We start from the raw sequence: 20626 nt of genomic DNA, 5'->3' as shown, positions 1-20626 counted from the left end.
ATGAACAAATGTCTTTTCTACATCCCAAGAGATAATTATGTGTTTGTTTCTTTCCTTTGGAGTATTGGGGTTAAAGTTCAGTGGCAGAGTGCCACAGAGCTACATCCCTAGCCCTATTTATTTTTTTGAGGCAGGGTCTCGCTAGTTGTTTAGGGCCTTGCTAAGTAGCTGAGGCTGGCCTGAAACTTGTGATTCTTCTATCTTAGCCTCCTGAGTTGCTAGGATTATAGATGTGCACCATTGTGCCTGACAAATTATGTATTTTTTCCTGTCAATGTTGTGTTAATTTTCTTATTCTTGCTATAGATTCCCCAGTACAATGTTGAATAGAAGTGGCCTTTGCTTTGTTCCTGATCTTAGAAGAGAACCATTTGGTCTTTTTCCAACAAATATCTAACATTAGTTGTTGATTTTTCATAAATGTCCTTTTATCAAGTTGTAGAAATTAACTTCCAGTTTCAGTTTTTCTACGAATGATGTACAATTAATGCATACTCATTAACATGATCATATGGATTTTCTTTTTATTTTGTTAAAATGATGAATTATATTGAGTTAATGTTTAATATTAACTCATTGTATTTCTGGGATAAATCGCATTTTTTCACGATAGTCCATTGTCCTTTTATATGTTCTATAAAATTGACCTACTATTTTGTTAAAGATTTTTGTGTCTAAGTTCTTCAATGAGATTGGTCTTAGTTTTCTTACTGCATTGTCTCGTCTTAGTATTAGAATAAAATTGGTCTCATAAAATGAATTAACAAGTACTCTCTCTTTCTAAAAGAGTATTTTGTAGGATAGATATTAGGTCTTACTTAAATGATTGACAGAACTTACTGTGAAGCCATCTGGGACTAGATTTTTCTTTGTGTGAAAGTTTTCAATTCAGGGAAATTAAGACTTTAAATTTCAAAGAAGGCTTACTGAGATGATTTCCACTGCTGGAAAACCTGCCAGCTATTAATGCCAGAAGTGCTAACTACAAGTGAAAAGTAATAATTATTAGGTCACAATTACCAGGTCTTTGGCTGTGAGAAATGATCCCCATCAAGATTCCTATCAAATTGCTGTGCAGGTGGCCTAGATAAAATTTGACTTTTATTCCTAATAGTACACGACATATAAATAGGAAAGAATGAGCTCCACCCCTAGGAGTAACATGTTCTCCAGTTTCTTCTTTTTTATCCCTCTTCAAAAACACATTTCCCTTACCAGATGCTAAATCTTTAGGCTGGTACTATTTCTAATTTCCGGAGCCCCCACATGCTCTGTGCCAGGAACACTGCAGACATCCAAATGTCTGTCAAGGTGTATGTAGTGACAAATACTGTAGCTCATGGCTCTGCACTGATCTGAGGGAGTTTGGGAGTAACTCTTCCTTGACCAGAGAGAAGAGATGATCATAGGTCTTACCATTTCTCTCAGCAGCCTAAACTCAAGGAAACTTAAGTAGTACTGGAATTCCATAAGGAAATTTTAAACATGAGGCTCAAAAATGCTTATCTTTGAGGTTGTTGAGATAGAAGATGACACTAGAATTTGTGCCATAAATCCTGGACTCATTCTTATTTCTTTTTTTAAAAAATTAGTTTTAGTTGTAGATGGACACAATACCTTTATTCATTTATTTTTATGTGGTGCTGAGGATCGAACCCAGTGCTGCACACGAATGAGGCAAGAGCTCTGCCACTGAGTCACAACCCCAGCCTCTATTCCTAATTCTTTTTTGAAGGTGAAGGAAACATGACAGAATAGAAAGTATAATGGTTTTAGGAGTTATAAGACCTGGACTTGAGGATATGTATTTACTAATCTAAGCATTAAATGAATAAATGTTAAAATGCTACGAATAATGCATAAAGTAGTACACAAGAGTCAGTTAATATTAACTGAGCCCAAAGAAATGAACAGAGTTACACAGGTCACATCAGCAGAAAGTTAAAAATTCATCTCCATTTGTATTTGGAGTACATGCCACAAGTCTAGACTAACTTCAGCCAAATGGGCGAACAACTGAGGGATTTCTTTGTTTTTATCCATCTTTCCTCTTTTTCTCCTCAACTCTTACCCCTTTTTTCATACTGGCTGTTCCCCTCACCCCATATCCTCCTATCATTCCAGCAAGACCAAACTTGGATCCGTCCTTACAAAGTAAGGAAGGCCCACCTTCAAATTTCAAATCTTCTCCACATTTAAGACACAAATTCACAGCCTGATGAAGTAAACCTCCCAGATTTGATTTTCAAATCTGAGAGACTGTATTTTTAGAGTGGATTTCAGCTACTGTGTCAGGCAGATGGGGGAGGCGTTTTAGAAGCAGAGGAACCTTTACTTAGGGGGTGATTAGACTTCCCCAAATATCGGTGGGTCAGACCAATTCCTGAAATTACTTTTCTTGCTTTAAAGCAGCTTTCCTGAACATCCAAGGATTCAAATAAATTCTCTGAGACACTTCATTGGTGTAGATTTTAAATTACAAGCCCAATGTGATACCCTCAAATACAGTTCTTAAGGAAGATTAGTTACAAACAGTTATCAGTACTTTCAAATGAGAGGAAAAATTACATTTCAGTAAAACTGGATAAACTTTTTACGCATGATATAACAATCCTTTCATCACTGGATGGAATTACTCCAATTCATGCAATAATTTACTATTACATTTTTTAAAGTTTCCCTAATTTTTTCTAAGTGAGATTTCATGCCTATTTTAAGTCAAAATATTGATAAGCTCCTGAGCTCATCTCACCACCTCTGGGAAGTGGTGAAGATATCCGTGGTTTCTCAAGACATGACTGGGAGCCCTGACTAACAAGGTATTATCTCAACTTTTTCATTATAATGTGAAGGTTCCTAGGAAATCCCAGGTTTCAAAAAAGTGGCCTAGGTTGCAAACATAACATCAGAGATTATATAGGACTCTCATGGTGACCTAAAAAGGTAAATAGGAGGGAAATTTTGACTTCTCTTGACATAAAATTGGCTAAAATAAGGATCACCAAATTCCTGCAACTAGAAATTATGAGGGTAGCACAGAAGAGGTTTGTCTATGACAAGGAGGCTCCATACAGTAGATCTTGTGAGCGGCTTTTATAGAACCACTTAAGATAGTACCGTGGACAGATTACATATTTTATATACAATTTGAATACAAAGTCTTAAAATTTATATTACATCATTAAAATAATCTTCTAATAAAATCAGCCTTAAGTATAAGGAATCTAAATTTCAGTATCTTGTACACTTCTAAATAAATATCTTTGATCTATAACCATTCGAAATATTACAGTTTATAGTGACATGATAAAGACAAGCCAGACAGTATTACAAGTAAAAACAAAACATCAGTTTAAAAATAAACAAGCCCCCAAACACACTGAGGTGAAATTATAGAAAAATCAAAACACTAGTACATAATAATTAAGTATCTAGCATTGGGATAACCAAATGCATGCTTAGCAACACACTTTCAACTTATAAAAAGCCCTTTAAATTCATATAATCTAAATAAATAAGCAAAAACACAAAGGAAAGTACTGTACCAGCCAGTAACAACTAGAAAGCAATTTCTCCCTTTTTCTTTCAAATGATCCTAAGAGGAAAAACAGAAAATAATAATCACTTGCTAAAAAACTATAATTCATGTTTTTGTTTTTTAAATGCTGCCTGCGATATAAAAAGTCAAAGCAAGGCTTCCTAAATGTTAGGCCACCTAACTGACAGATTTAAATAAAAATCATACTTTTGCCTATTTAAGGTATGATTGAATTTTCACTTAATGACCCCACAATAGAGTCTAAATCAAGCCCATGATATGAATGCATATTAAAACACCTGAATGCATGATCTGTTAATACTGAATTATATATGGTGATTTAATTTCACTCGCCAAAGGACTGGCTTACTTTATATGACCAGAATTAAGACATCTGTAGTAGGGATTTTATATTTATGTCCATATTCTGTTTTTTAGATTCTCAGAACATAATAGATGCTCAGTATGTGTTTGCTGAATCATGTTGATTTCAGCGTTCACCACTTCAGGAAGCACTGAGTCCGTGATCAAACTGTTCCTGAGACTCAGGGGGAGCTCTTTAATTTTGCCTTCAGGACTGTGATTAATTTCTGGCTACTCAATCAATTTAATTGCCACAGATCTGTCACAGTTTCTCATTTCAGGGCCACCATTTCTACAATTCATCTATTCTACAGCTAAGCCTTCTTCAAATATTTGTGCCTGCACATCATAGTCAAGTTAAAAGAATAAAGATAATCTCTGTTACTCTATGTTGGATATTTGCTTATGAGAACTGCTTGAGATACATGCGTGCGCGCGCGCGCGCGCACACACACACACACACAGAGCCATTTCACAAATGGATAGCAGAATCTGGAAATAATACAAAAGGCCTAAATTACATAGCTCCCAAGGGTAACTAAAAAATGACATTGGAACCATAAGGAACTCTGATTATAAACAAACTTATTGCATGATGGCTAGAAGGAATGCCTGTAGACCAACAAATCTAAACCAGAGGTGTCCTTTAACCATTAGCTTGACAGGAGCTAGAAACAGTGTGGTTACAAGACTGCCCAGCATAATCTGTTCAGTGTTCCTCATTGCTCTAAGAAGCAGTGAAGAGATGGATACCTCTCCAAAGATCATTTCTTCATCCATGATGGTTACATCAATAACACCTCATTATGTAGATATTCTAACAGATGTCCTCTGGATTGCCATTTAAAGTTGCTGTTTTGGGTATTCTTGGGTCTTCATTGGGGGTTAGGGGGAATGTTTCAGAACTCTGAAATAAAAGCTGTTTAGAAAGTTTCACATCTTTCATTCTCACTGCCAATGTGACTGTCCCCCTTGAGTGTTGCTAGGAGAGGTAGATCCAGTGTTTCAGTTCTGCCATTCCCTGGAGTAATTTGGTGTAATAGAAGTCCATGTTGTCTGCAAAGTCTGTACAAACAGGTGACTCCATGTCGCCAAAAGTGCAGTATAACGCAGTTCCTCCAACACTAAGGAAAACTGTTGCTATGCACAGCAAGATCAGTAAAATACAAGAGCCACCTCCAACTTCATCTGCAAACATGAGAAGAGAGTGAGGTTAAATTGTCATCAATGGAAATCTTAGCATCTGCTGTCTTTCCCCTGATTAAGATAATAGGATTTTTCGTAGTTAAAACTCTAGAGCCAGGGCTTTTAGACAGAAAACACGTGCATCTACAAACCCTACAAAGGCCCACCTATTAGTTACTATAAAGATTCATATTTGTGGAGCTTGTGAATGCTGAAATTAAAACCAGCTCATTTGTACAATGAATATAACTTCCATCAAAAAGAAGAAAAATGGCAATATTCCTCAGATGGTGTAATGATGTTGTTTTAGAATATACACTTTGGCTTTAATTACAATGTCTTTGAAGTTTATGTCATGGGACCACCTTGAATGAAAGTCAATTTTATGTAACACAATGAAAATGTCTTTGGGTGGGATCCCCTTTGCATTCTAGTCATACTCATTTTTGTTCTTATTTAGTGGAACAGAGAAGTTCTAAAAATTGTTATAATTTCTTCTTATTTTGCTTAACAATTTTGGCAGGCTTGTTTCTAATAAAAATGTCCACATTGGTCTTTCTATACTGGGGAAAATAACTATTCTTTGGTTGAAAAATCCTAATGATCTTTATAATTAAAGAAAACTAAAAATATTTTGGGAAGACTAAATAATTTTAAATCTTCAGCACAATGAAGGCAAATATAAACTTTTTTGGGAGATAAAGTGGCAGTATCTATTAAAATTTAGAACTAATTTATGTTCTAGCCTGGACATGTCTAAGAGTGACACAGGGTTAACTGAATGCAATGCTGAGACCCCTGGGAAAAACCAGGACTATCTTGGGCCAACTGTGATATATGGTCTCAACATTAGTCCAACAAATCCACTTTTAGGAATTAGCTCACAGATGAGCCTAATACGTAACAACATATGTACAAATTTGTTCACTGTAACAGAATCTGCTTAGCAGAATGATGCAAATAACTTGGTTAATCATGTTACATGGGATAGTTTAATTATGAGATATTTATATAATGGAATATTGTACAATTATTAAGCTGAATGAAGTAAATTTAGGAAATGTTCTTTCACAGAAAGATATTCAAGATTCATTGGGCTGGGGTTGTGCCTCAGTGGCAGAACACTTGCCTAGCATGTGTGAGGCACTGGGTTTAATTCTTAGCACCACATATAAATAAATAAATAAAATAAAGGTCTACTGACAACTAAAAAAAATATTTAAAAAAAAGATTCATGGTTAAATTTTAAAAAGAAGTTACCTAGCAGGATATATAGAACTCATATAGACACATGTACACACACATATGCACATATATACACAGAATATGACTTGAAAGAATGATAAGAAATTCCAAGCAGCACTTAGGGAAAGGGGTAAGAAGGTTGTGGGACTCATACTTTTTACTTCATTACTGTCTGAATTCAAGATTAGCATATATTATTTCTTGAAAAATAAATTTTATAAAATCTAAACGATACAAAATACACTTTATATGAAAGATTTTACAGTAATATATGAATATATTCTTCTTATAAAAATTTGAACATAAAGTATCTAAGTCTAAGGATCTGTCCCTTTTTCTCCTACAATCCTATTCTCTTCCCTTCTCAGAGTTACACACTGTTAAATATGGTATGCACCTTTCTAAATCAGATATATCTAATTTTAGAACTTTTATACAGATAGTATTACGTAATCATATGGTTCTTTGATTTGCATTTTTAATTTTGCTTTTTTTTTTGTACCAAGGATTGAACTCAGGGGCACTCAACCATTGAGCCACACGCCCAGCCCTATTTCGTATTTTATTTAGAGACAGGGTCTGAGTTGCTCAGTGCCTCACCATTGCTAAGGCTGGCTTTGAACTTGCAATCCTCCTGCCTCAGCATCCTAAGTTGTTGGGATTACAGGTGTGTGCCATCATGTCCAGCTTGCATTTTAAAATAGTTCATTTTTTGTTAGTTTTTCTTGGCAGTGCTGGGAATGGAACCCAGGGCCTTGTGCATACTAGGAAAGTGCTCTACCACTGAGCAACACTTGCAGCTCAATACAAATTTTTAAAAAGTAGAATTATATCATTGACATTGTGTTTTTTAAGTTTTGGTCAGTTCGAGCTTTGTCTTTCTTTCTTTTTAAAATATAATTTCCTTTCATGCGCTTATTTAATGTGTATGCATCTTTCCATATTTATCTTCATTATCATTTATAGTCAGCCCTCCATATCTGTGGGTCCTGCATCTGTGGATTCACCAACCACAGATGGCAAATATCCCAGGGGGTTGGGGACCAGTTTGTATTGAATATGCAGACTTTTTTCTCATCATTATTCCTTAAATAATACTGTATGGCAACTATTTACAATGCATTACATATTATAAGTAATAGGGATGAGTGAAAGTATACAGGAGGGTAAGCATAGGTCATATAGAAATACTATGCCATTTACGAAAGGGATTTGAACATCCACAGATTTTGTTCAGGGATCCTGGAACCAGGATGATTGCATTCATATACAGTACAAATATCTGAGCAGTTTAAGTGTTTAAAAATACTTCTTCTGTTTGTTTTATCTATATGTACTAAAACAGTTTAGAGCCATGCTGTCTAATGTGAAAGTCATGAGCTGCATGTGGCTGTTGAGAACTTGACATGTGGCTGGTCTGAACAAATATGCTATCAAGTGCAAAAAATGCATACCAGATTGGGAAAATTCAGTGTGAAAAAAAAGAAGTGAAAACCCAATTTTTTCAGATTGCTCACATGTTGAAATAAATATAAACTTTTTTTTTTTCCCAGTGGAAATGGGGATTGAACCCAGCAATGCTCCACCACTGAGTTGTCCTCTCCAATCCTTTTAATTTTAAATATTGAGACATGATCTCATTAAGTTGTTAAGGCTGGCTTTAAACTTGTGATCTTCCTATCTCAGCCTCCCCAGTAGCTGGGATTATAGGTATGTGCCACCAGGCTTGGCTACAATTGATTACTATTTAAACATAGCTATTATAAAATTTAAAATCACATGAGTCTCACATTATATTTCTAGTGAATAGAGATGATTTAGTGGAAGAACTGATTCAGCAGAATAACTTCCATTCAGGAAGCTTTGGCAGAAGGTGAGGCTTATTCCTAAGCACTATGTAAGCTACACAGCTTTGGAATAAATCATTACCAGCATCAAACATTTACACAAAACTTTCATAACTGTCAAAATGACTTCATATTCATTGTCAGATGTTTTTCGGTTCTCATAAAGGCAGAGATGCAAATGCTATTTTTTTTATCTTTAAAGATGATGAATCTGAGTCTCCCAAAGTTAAATGACTTGGTCTGGCTAGTAAGTGAAATAGGAACTGAGATCTACAAATCCAGGTTCCTCCTACTAAGCAGATTTAGTATAAATTAGCACAAACAGAACCAAGCACTTTACATGGAGAAGATCTTGACAGTGAAAAGCAAGGTGCAAGTGAGGGGTTAGAAAAAATTATTTCAAGGCCCCTACAAGCTTTATAGTTGTTAAGAGTTTAAAGGTTCTTGGCCATTTTTCCACTCTTATTTATCTGTGTTTCAGGTAAGCCTATTTGAAACCTCAAAAGATAGCACTGTTTGCTAGGGCAACCACCTTAAGCATAAGCCCAGGAGGGAAAAAAATCAAACCATAGTAACAGTGTTAAATTGTTGCTCTTGGGAGACACTATTTTCTACAAAGTGAAGAAGGAATTGCTGAAAAGAACATACTCGTGATTCATAAATATTTTTCACAATTAAGGAGGAATATTAATTGGCTATTGAATATTAATTGGCAAACTTGTTTTGTAAAAAAAAAAATGCTAAAGAAAGAAATTGAAATGAAGTCTCAATATGGTGGATTATCTATGGAACAGGGAAACCATGAATTGAACTTCTTAACTTGCTCACTCATTTGAGCAAAATGCTTCTAAATAATTTATGATGATGGTTTGAATGTATATTTTATATTTTTCCTTCTTAGCAGATAAAGCAACTAAGTTCATATATTCTTTTACCTATTCTGTCAGCAAACATCACATCATATAACAATTGATTCTTCCAGCAAACACTGACTGTTAACAGCATTAGAAAAGTGCTCAGCAAGGGCTAGGGGTGTAGCAGTGGTAGAGTGCTTGCCTAGCACATGTGAGGCATTGGGTTTGATCCTTAGCACCACATATAAGTAAACAAAATAAAAGTATTATGTCTATCTACAACTAAAACTATTAAAAAGAAAAGGGCTCAGCAGTTTACCTGGATCCAAGTTATCATCTATTTCTTGGAATCTCACTCTTCTCTTAGATGATTTCTGCTGCATTTGGGCAGGATGATCTCCTACAGTATCATTCCTTTTCTTTAATATAGAGACCAACCCTTCAGCAGGAACAACCTGCCAAAGATCAAAGAATGATTTGTTATATTAAGGTGGGATATGTCAGCAATATTTTACATGTTGTAAAAAGGCTAATTCAATTCAACAGATATTTGAATTTTTATTCAGGTATATCCAATTCTTATGGGAAAAATCATAATCAACATATAACAGAAAAAAAATTTTCAATTCCATGCAGGCAGCTGACAAACACATAAGTCCAAACCCCTGACTCCTCTTCCTGACCTGGAACTGACTCCAGGAACCAGCAGGAGACCTCAAGAACTCCATTAACTACCTTGCTTTGTAGTTTAACTTCCCCTTAAGTTATCTGTACATGATCACTTACAGCCCTGGTTGCTTAATGCTGGTTTTGCTTTACACTGGATGCTTAAACTCCATCACAGCTCTTTTCATTCATCAGTAATTTTTAAGAAATAAACACATGAGACTTAGAAAGTATCCAACACCAAGCTTTTAACATCAAATGAGATTTATCTTCAATTCCTCTGAGAAAGTATCTATTTACTAAAATAAAGCTCTATATTCAAAACATATTAGGGACATCTCTAGAACTTCCCTCAGAGCCAGTCTAACATGGATATATTATTTTATATACAGAGGTTGGCAAACTATGGCCAGCAGGCCAGAGAATCATTGTGTATTTTTATAAATAAATTTAACTGGAATCCAGCCCAGCCCCTCATCTACATATTGCCCATGGCTGTTCTGGGGATATAATGGCAGAAAGGTAGTTACATCAGACCATTAAGTCTAAAATATTCACAATTTGTCCCTTCATGGGAAAAGTATCCCAACACATCTTCAGGTCCCCACCACTACCCTTTTCTATGTTGCCTTCTAGTTTTCACTTGGGCTACCTCTCTCCTGCTTATGTTCTATTTCTTATTTAAAAACAAAAACAAAAACCCTTGCCATTTAGGAACTAAAAACTCCAAGATGCAGTGAGAGAGAAGAGGATCAGTAGGAAAGGCCAGGCTGGGAGGCAGAAGGCCTTCACATGGACTCCTAGGCAGCAGACTCATCCACAGAAGTTGACTTGTGAGTTACCTGCTTGTTCTGAGCTACAGGTGATGACTTAGGTGGCCATTGTGGGCCTAACACTGTGGATGTCAGCAACTTGCTGGTATCAGATCACTGTAAGCTGAGGACTGCCTGTCATGTCATTTATCTGATCAATGCCATAAAACACTTAATATGATTTCCAGCTCTAGCCAGCAATCTCTGATAATGTGCTATGCATAAACGTTAATGATTGTATTAGGTCTTTTTATAACTCAGGGCTTTTAGGGGTAAATAACTCCAGATAGTCTTCTACAAGCTTTTCTGAACATGGATCTATGGAAACCATAATGTCAAAAAAAAAAAATCAATATTCAGCAATTTATTCTTTTTATAGGAGATATATATTTCATTTGTCTTGGTTCTGAGAAACCTAAAATACTTTAGTGACATTAGGAATAGTCTTTAAAATCTTTCTTTATAGGGCTGAGGATGTAGCTAGCTCTAGCATGTGAAAGGCCTGGGGTTCCATCTCCCTCCCGCTGACACGCACAAAGTCTCCAATCTTTCTTTACAAAGAAACAATATTAAAGAGCTCCTTCAGGGCTGGGGATGTGGCTCAAGCGGCTCGCCTGACATGCGTGCGGCCCGGGTTCGATCCTCAGCACCACATACAAACAAAGATGTTGTGTCCACCGAAAACTAAAAAAAAAATAAATATTAAAAAATTCTCTCTCTCTCTCTCTCTAGAAAAAAAAGAGCTTCATAAACAAAGAAAAATTATTTTATAAGCATCGTGCTGAAACTGAGAGGGAAGAAATTCTGAAGAGGAATCTTTCTAAAGAGCAAGGGATGGAAAATAGAAATTAATTTAAATTAATACATTGGTACTAAAGATGTATCATTGAAGTTGGGCATGGTGGTACATATCCATAATGCCAGCAACTTGGGAAACAAAGGCAGGAGAATCCCACATTTAAGGCCAGCCTTGGCAACTTAGCAAGGCCCTGTCTCAAAAAAAAAAAATTAAAAGGACTGGGCATGTAATTCAGTGGTAAAGAGCCCCTGGGTTGAATCCCCAGTTTGGAAAAAAAAAAAAAAAAAAGGTAGAGGGGACTCACAGAGTCATTTAATACCTATTTTCCCATAAAATAAATATGTACATTTACCAAAAGTGAATTTACCTACTGTGGGAGTTTTTGTTTTGTTGTGCTTTTTTTTCCCTTCACATTTTTAAATTGATGCATTATAGTTGTATATATTGATGGAATTTGTTTGTTGTGCTTTTGAAATAGGGGTCTTGGCTATGTTACCTGAGCTAATCTTCAATTTTGGGGCTCAAGTGATCCTCCTGCCTCAATTTCTTGTGTGGCTAGAACTACAATCACCTACTACTGAACCAGGCAACAGAACAGTTTTTTGTTTTGAGTAGTGCTCGGGACTGAATCCAGGGCTTCATCCATGCTAAGCAAGGGCTTGACCATTCCCTCCATTCTGGGAGCTTTTAAGGTGCTCTTTTAACTTTGAAAAAAAATTTGTTTTTTCAGATTAAAAATAGTTCTAAGGTGTGGTATTACTGTTAATTGTATCTTTCTGATATGAATTTTGAATCCATAAAAGCAAGAAATAAGCACAAACCATAAGTAAAACAATATTGTAAGTATGAATAAATGGATATTGACAGACTAAGAAAAGCTCTTAAAGTCCTCTGGAAAAGCACAGAATGTGCCACCTGGACCCAGAGCTGGCCTGATGCAGCAGCTGCTCAGTCCCTACCTTAGCTCTGCTCAATTTGTGGGGTGTTTTGCTCTGGAAGCCTGATCAGGCTATCCCACCTTATTCACTATATGGGCAGCAATGAACTTGGGCAACTTTTTTTAAAGAGGAAAGAGGCAGAGTATGAGAAATTACAGTTGTGAGTTGTGTGGGATGAATCAACATTTAGTTTTGACTTGTCCTTCCTGTCATCCGTTGATTCTTCGTTAAAAATCTAACCACATATTTTCTTTTTTAAAAAATCCTATAAAAATCTTTTGTTTCAGGAGGGCCTGTCCCAGCTGTCCTAAGTGAAGAAGGGTGCTCTTTTCAGGGATATTCTCTAGGGTGTTTTTTCCCCCCTAACTGTTTTCTGGTCTTATAGATGAAGAACAAAGAAGGATGGGACCAACTTGAGGCAAAAAGGTGTCCACCAACCTGGAAACTCTTAGAAAAATCAGGAGGTATGACAGGATTTGTCCTTTTTCATTTTTTGCAAGAGCCTAGGACAGAGGTCTTAGACCTACCATCACACACAACTCCTATTTGTTCCATTGGGACAGAGCAAGAAACTACTTTGGTGGGCTGCCTTATTTCCATGGTCAAAGGGCAAGTAAGCCCAAACAAGGTCATGGTCTCGGCTTACGGTGTCACTAAAGTATGCCAAGATTTTCTAAAGAAAATAAAATATTGATTTAGGACGCACTGCAATGTGTCTCCTCCAAATTATTCCTGAAAAAAAAATTTTAAACCAGGCTTGGTGGTACATGCCTATAATCCCACCTATTCAGGAGGCTGAGGCAGGAGCATTGCAAATTTGAGGACAGCCTGGGCAACTTAATGAAAACTTGTCTCAAAATAAAATTTAAAAAATATTTTGTTTTCTTTTGCTGTTGTTACCATAATGTCAATATTAAAAGATAAAATAGATTGATTTTTGTAGGGCTGGGGATTGAACCTACCACTTTATGCATGCTGAGACAGATGAAGAATCTTAAAAAGCTCAAAAACAGCTTTAAAACTAAATTTAATTTCTCATTTCAATTAGCAAACTGTTTCCTACCCAAACAAAATATGCTAAACCCTTCTATTGAGAACAAAAAGGATGTCTGTGCCATAATTAATGTAATTGTTACTGGTGGAACTTTATGAATAAATGCAGAGCTTTAAAAAATCCATTTGGCTGAGTCCTCCATATTTGCAAATAAACTTGCCCTCAATAATCAATGACCACCTTAAGCAGCATTTTCAGAATGAACTGGTTATAAAAACAAAATTATTTTGCAACTCTACTGGAATAGTAATTCCTAATAGGATAAGGAAAACATTCAGAATGGACTGCTGTTAGAGTAAACACATTGCTCATGAGATTAAAGGAGAAAACAGATATCAAGTATTATTTTAATGATATAGGCTTAACTTAATCCAGAACCTCCAGGCTGGTAAATTTTGAGCAAAAACATATGCTTCCAACTAAACTGACAACATTCATAAATGGTATTAGTATATTATAAATATCTTAAATGCCAATGATTTTTCTGCAGAAGCACTTTCAAATTTACATCTAGCTTTCTTCCCTAAAAAAACAAGTGATGAGCTTGGAGTGTAGGTCCCTGGTAGAGAGCTTGCCTAGCAAGGAAAAAGGCCTGGTTCTATCCCCAGCAGCACCACAAACAAACACCTGTGATTGTCTCTGCTTGCTCATTTAGTTTTAGGTACCACAGTGAGAACTATAGCGTATCCTGTGTCTTTAGATAACATACCACGTTCAATCTTCACAACTCTCTTTTATAGGCATTATCAGACCCATTATACAGATGAAGACACCAAACTTAAAAGAGCTTAAGTAACTTGCTTAAGCTTGCATTGCCCAGTAACCAGCAGAGTTTGAATATAAATTCAGGATTAAATCACTTGCCATTTCCCCAATGTGAAAAGATCTCATTTTCTAAGACTACGAAAATTTTGCTTTGTGCCATATCTTTTTCTTAAAAAAAGATTTACTCGTTTTCTTCTTTTTTAAAAAAAGTATTTAATTTTTAGGTGTAGATGGACACAATACAACGCCTTTATTTTTATGTGGTGCTGAGGATCGAACCCGGGCCCTGCCCCTGCTAGGCAAGAGCTCTACCGCTGAGCCACAATCCCAGCCCCTCTTCATCTTTTTTTTTTTTTTAATCTTTTATTTTTATGTGGTGCTGAGGATCGAACTCAGTGCCTCACATGTATGAGACAAGCGCTCTACTGCTGAGCTATAGCCCCGGCTGCGTGTCATATCTTTTGATACAATTAAAGTGGGATGAGCAGAACTTTCAAAAAAAAACTAATGAGTTCATATCTTTGCCAGAAATTCTAATCTTATATATTTCCCCATTTCAGATACTTAAATTAGGGCATAGGGATTGTAGCTCAGTGGTAGAGTGTTTGCCTTGCAAACATGAGGCCGTGGGTTCTACCCCTGGTATCTCTCTCTCTCTCTCTTAAACACACACACACACACACACCCCTTTTTTTAAAAAAAGGAGATATTTAAACATATGGCTAAACTTGCCAATCTAGAGACATGGGGAAACGGGTGATTAGATAGAAAACCTTTCGTGGAAAGAGATTAATGTCATGGCCATTACTATAGCAAATTAAAAGAAGTAGTGACAGCTGGACCCAGGGGTGCCAGCTACATGAAAGAAAAACCATCTTCAGAAAGAGCAGGTGGTCAAACCCACAACCTTAAATTTTAGAGCACTGCAATAAGGAGAAAGTGCAAAATAGGAAAAAGACAAATTATGATGAAGTGAATCAGTGTGGGATTTGGAAAGATTATGGTAAGAAGGAAAGAGTTTTTTGTTTAAAATAAGGAGTTTCATAAAGTAAATTTCTAAATTAGGCATTACTTCATATTTTTATAATTTGTTTTGCTTGCTTAAAGGGAAAATTTAATAAATATTAAGATAGGAAAATAAATGGTAAGAATGTCAGCTACCACCCACTTTTTAACTTCCATAAAGCTGTTTAAAAAACTACCAGTTAATGGGTCTGGGATTGTAGCTCAGTGGTATAGTGCTTGCCTCACATGTGAGAGGCACTGGGTTCGATACTCAGAACCACATAAACAAATAAAATAAAGTTATTGTGTCAATCTACAACTAAAAAAAATATTAAAAATTAAAAAACAAAACAAAAACTATCAGTTAAGTTACTTTATATCCCCTCACCTTGTGAAATTACTTGACAGTCCTTGCCAGTATTTGAAACTACTTTATTTTTATGTGAACTTGTTTATCATGTGTCTCTCCCTCTAGAAAATAAGCTTCATGAGAGTAGGGACTTGATCTGTATTCACTACTCTCTCTCCAGTTTTTATTACATAGTAGGTGCTCAATAAACATGCCAAAGAGTAAATGAATACTCAGATGAAGAATTTACATAAGGACAGTATCTAACATACTTCTTTGAAAAATGTAGGTTTTCCTTGAAAATTATCAAAACAATCTATTTTCAAAGGTTATTTATTGTTGTAAGTGAACTTGGGGGGAAAAAAAGCCTTATTGGATACAGTGGTTGTTATTAACAATGGTCTATGTTGGTTTTATAGCGATATAAGATGTATCCAGCAGCATCCTTACCCTTAAGGAGTCTGCAATTTGGTGCAGAAGACAATAAGTGTCTTCCTATAATAACAAGGGAAGATTACATTGGGGACAAAACTTTAGGGGAAGTATGCCCCTTCCCTCAGTAGAAATTCAGATAAGGGGCTTGGGATGTGGCTCCAGTGGTAGCGCGCTCGCCTGGCATGCGTGAGGTGCTGGGTTCGATCCTCAGCACCAAATAAAAATAAAATAAGGATATTGTGTCCACCTAAAACTAAAAAATAAACATTAAAAAAAAAGAAGTCCAGATAAATAGTTCCAAAGGTCAAACATTATGAACTTCAGTGACTAAGGAACATGGCAGCAGCTAGCACTTACTGAGAAGTCACCAGGAGCCAGGTACTATGCTTGGCACTTTGCACACTAAAAAGGCATGAATAGACGTTAAGGGATGGAAAGAATCAGATGTGGGAAGGAGGTTCACCGTTCCAGGGAAGAATGACATAACCTGGAAGAAGCAGGGGCAGCCATGTGCAAAGTGTATGTGGAGAGCAGAGAGGAGACAAGTGACTGTAACATAGGCTGAGACCTAGGCTCAGTAGCAGATGGAGTTGGACAGGTAGAGTGGACCAGATTACCAAGAGTCCTGAATGTCAAGTCAAGAAGCACAGCCTGAAACTACCGGGAGCCATGGGAAGGGACTGACAATGTAAAAACTGGCTTAGAACAGGAGTTTAAACAGGCTTATGTGTCAGATTGAGACCCTTGGATGTATTTAATTTAATTATAGAGTGCTTCAACTTCAAAAGTGAATCTTTCTAGACAAGGCATGGAACCCTCCCTGTTACTCTACATTTAAGTCATTTCATTTACCTCTATTACCTAGCTGGGCCCTTGGGTATTAGTTTGGGACCCCAGGTTTATACAGTTAAAACGTAAAACCATTTGAGTTGGAGAGGTGAAATGAAGGATGGGGCAAAATGTTAAGTAGCCATTGAAAAAATTCAGGAAGAAGATATAAATTTTAAAAAGTAATTAAAATGGAAAAGGAGCTGGGTTCAAGAAACCTGACAATTAAGACATACATTAACTAATTAGAACACTTAAAGAGTAAGATAAAAATTGAAAGGGAAAGATGACACCATCTGGCATAAAATAAGAATGGGCAATCTCTGGGGGGTCTTCCCCTGGGGGCTCATTAGATACCTACATAAACCCTGGGTCAACCATGCTCCATAAACCCTTTTTCTGCTATTGTAAGGAAGCTGGACTTACCCTGCTGCCTTTGAAAGAGCTACTCTGGGCAGAACCACCAGGATCACTGTTTTAACGCTTTTCTTTTCTTTTCTCTAAGACCCATGAAACAGTTACCTATACAATTTCATAAAGCCCTATGGCTTACTGTTAGCTATCTTAACTTGGTGAGAGAATCCTAGAGCAGCTAATCTTAAGTAGTTTCCCTGATCTCAGTGATCTAGGCAAGAGACAGCTACCTCAAGTAAAAGGCATCAGGGATGAGGAGTTCACAGAAGCCACTTTAACTGGATAGCTTTGCTGAAGACAAACCCAACCACAATTTTGTGCTGTCATTTCTCTCCCCCACTAGACAGTGCCAAGTTACTTCCTCCTCTAGATTTTGTTGCGCTTAAGAAAAATAGACCCTTCAGACATCTAACTAAATGCTATTAATCTAGACAGAGAGTAAGGAACATGAGCTGCCCTCTCCCAGATTAATAGATTTCTTAAAGTCCTAAGCATTAGCAATGTGGTTCCTCCACCAGCTTTTAGAAATAACAGGATCATTCAAGAAAAATCATTTGGATCTGAATCATTTAATATAAACACATGTCATCTCTACAAGTAGATTATATACATATGTGTTAGTGAAGAAAAATGAATAGTTATTTCCATATGACATATCATATCTGTTCACATAGGGATTCTCTGAATTATATACTATTTTTCATTTTTGTTATTTCTTTATTTTTGTTTCTTTTTCTGAGATAGAGTCTCTCTATGCTGCCCAGGTTGGCCTTGAACTTGTGAACTCAGGTGATCCTTCTGCCTCAGCCGCAAGGGTAGCTGGGACTACATACAGGTATCTTGAACACACCGGTTTATTTTCAATGTTTTAAAGACAGGCTGATCCTGTAGTCCCAGCTACTATGGAAACTGAGGCAGGAGGATCACTTGAGCCTAGGAGTTTGAGGCCAGCCTGAGTAATAGAGATCTCAACTAAATAATAATAATAATAATAGTTATAAAAAGAGAATAAAATCATGGAAAATGCAGGTAAATGGATGGAGTTGGAAAATATCATGCAAAGCGAAGTCAGCCAATCCCAAAAAAACCAGAGGCCGAATGCTCTCTCTGATAAGTGGATGTTGAACCATAATGGGGGCGGGGCATGGGAAAAATGGAAGAGCTTTGGGCAAAGGGGAGGGAGGAGTGGGGAAGGGGACATGGGGGCAGGAAAAATGGTGAAATGAAATGAATATCATCACCCTATGTACATGTATAACTGCATATATGGTATGACGCTACATAGTGTACAACCAGAGAAATGAAAAGTTGTGCTGCAGTTGTGTACAATGAATCAACATGCATTCTGCTGTCATATATACCTAATTAAAATAAATTTAAAAATTATTTTAAAAATTCAATATTCAATTTACGTGTTACTTACTTAGAAAAACAAAAAACTCCCTTACCCTCACATATGTAACAACCTACAAAAAGACAGGAAAGCTGAGTAGGCTTTTATTAGCAGTATGGAGCTGGGTCATCATGCTTCTTTGAATTTGCATAGCATATTTCTGCTATCAAATTTTTTCCTCCCTCTTTTATTTTTTTGGTGCTGGGAATTAAACCCAGGGCCTCACACATGATAGGTGAGTACTCTATTACTGAGATACATAGTTTCAAATTTTGATGCTAGCCACTCCCTGTAATTCTCATGCTAAAGGATGGAAAAGCTGCAGAGTTCAGAGCGAAGATCCTTCCAAGTTCCAGAACCACTCAAATCAATGATTTATTTGCATTATCAGTTTCTAGGCAAAGGGGTCTTGGGTTCTGACATTAAAATAATCTTGTCAGGGGCTGGGTTGTGGCTCAGTGGTAGAGTGTTTGCCTAACATGCATGAGGCACTGGGTTCAATCCTCAGCACCAAATATAAATAAATAAAATAAAGGTATTGTGTCCACCTACACCTAAAAATATCTTTTAAAAAATCATGTCAGTATATCATGAATATCACAATAAAATTTCATCTTCTGTCAAAACCTCAAGATACTAAATGCAGAAAGACAACACACTTAGAATCAGACAACTGTTAGATTATAGGCTTCATCTGTGCAATATCCTTACCTCTATTTTTAATTACTGCATTTGTAATGTTATAAGACTCGTGTAAAATTTGCTCACAATATTACTGAATGAAAGAAGTTTCTCCCTTTTTTTGTTTTGAGACAGGGTCTCACTATGTTGCCCCATGTTGGTTGCAAACTCTTCTCCATGCCTGACCTTATGAATAACTCTCTAATTTGCTATCTAATACTGCATAAATGATAATTTTTTTCTTAAAAATCTATAAAATGAAGCTGGGTGTGGAGGCACATGCTTATAATCACATCACAACCACTCAGGGGGCTGAAGCAGGAGGATTGCAAGTTTGAGGTCAGCCTCAGCAATGTAGCAGGACCCTATTTCAAAATAAAAAATAAAAAGGCTGGGCATGTAGCTTAGTGGTAGAATGACTTTGGGTTTAATCACTATCAACACACAGACACACACAGACACACACACACACAAACACACCTATGAAATGAGGATAAATGCTTTTGATGTTTTTTTGTTGGGGGGACCAGGGATTGAACCCAGGGGTGCTTAACCACTGAGCCACGTCCCAGCCCCCCCCACACACTTTTTTTTGAGACAGGGTCTTGCAAAGTTGCTTCGGGCCTTACTAAGTTGCTGTGGCTGGCTTTGAACTTATGATCCTCCTGTCTCAGTCTCCCAAGTTGCTGGGATTACAGATATGTGCCACTACATTGGCATTTTTGGTGTTTTTTTTTTTTAATCTTTTTAGTTGTAGATGGACGTAATACCTTTATTTTATTTTATTTATATTTATTTTTAATTTATATTCATTTATTTATTTATATTTATTTTATTTATATTTATTTGTTTATATTTATGTGGTGCCAGGGATTGAACCCAGTGCCTCAGGCATGCTAGGCAAGCGCTCTACCACTGATCTACAACCCTGGCCATGGTGCTTTTTTATAACAGTGGAGACTACACTATTGATGACAGGTGTCATGTTTTTTCTTTTTTACACAAGAAAGATAAGCAATACATCAGATATTAAGCTATCATTAAGCAAAATTATTTGAGTTTGAGATATATTTACCAACCCTAGAAATGTTTCATCTATGCATTTCACTATATTAATAAATTAAAGTAATAGAGTAGCTCAGTGGTAGAGCACTTCCCTAGCATGTGTGAAACTATGGGGTCAGATCCTTAGCAACACACACACATACATAAAAAAAAAAAAACCCACAAAAATAAAATAGCAGAGATGTTTTTAGTTCTCCACAAACTTTTGTGAAATTTATTTTATTTTTACATGATGAATCTAATAGATTAAAACAATACAACAAAACAAGCGCTTCCACTGGGCTGGCAGTGGTTATCAAAACCAAGTTTAGCCAAAGCTGAGCAACGCAGAAAAACAAGGGACAAGAAAAAAGGAGAAAACTAGCAAAGAAAGAACATACCAGTGTAGTC

General features: G+C 36.4%; 1 protein-coding gene across 2 annotated transcripts in view; it reads right to left on the bottom strand.

Annotated features, from left to right (window-relative positions):
* Nucleotides 1-2459: 2459 nt before the first annotated feature.
* The window catches only part of Cnst (consortin, connexin sorting protein), a 96328-nt gene continuing 78161 nt past the window's right edge, over nucleotides 2460-20626 (bottom strand). For both annotated transcript variants that reach the window (XM_046432533.2, XM_046432534.2), the window contains exons 10-11: nucleotides 9352-9487; nucleotides 2460-5089 (exon numbers count right to left, since the gene is read on the bottom strand). In XM_046432533.2, coding sequence (XP_046288489.1) covers nucleotides 4884-5089; nucleotides 9352-9487 — 342 coding nt within the window. In that variant the 3' untranslated portion in view covers nucleotides 2460-4883. The remainder of the gene's footprint in view (nucleotides 5090-9351; nucleotides 9488-20626) is intronic.

This window comes from Marmota monax, unplaced genomic scaffold (genome assembly GCF_021218885.2).
Source record: "Marmota monax isolate L192 unplaced genomic scaffold, Marmota_monax_Labrador192_F-V1.1 WCK01_AAM20220418_F8-fsc00090, whole genome shotgun sequence".
NCBI classification, from domain to species: domain Eukaryota; kingdom Metazoa; phylum Chordata; class Mammalia; order Rodentia; family Sciuridae; genus Marmota; species Marmota monax.
This window is presented reverse-complemented; position numbering and strand designations above follow the sequence as displayed.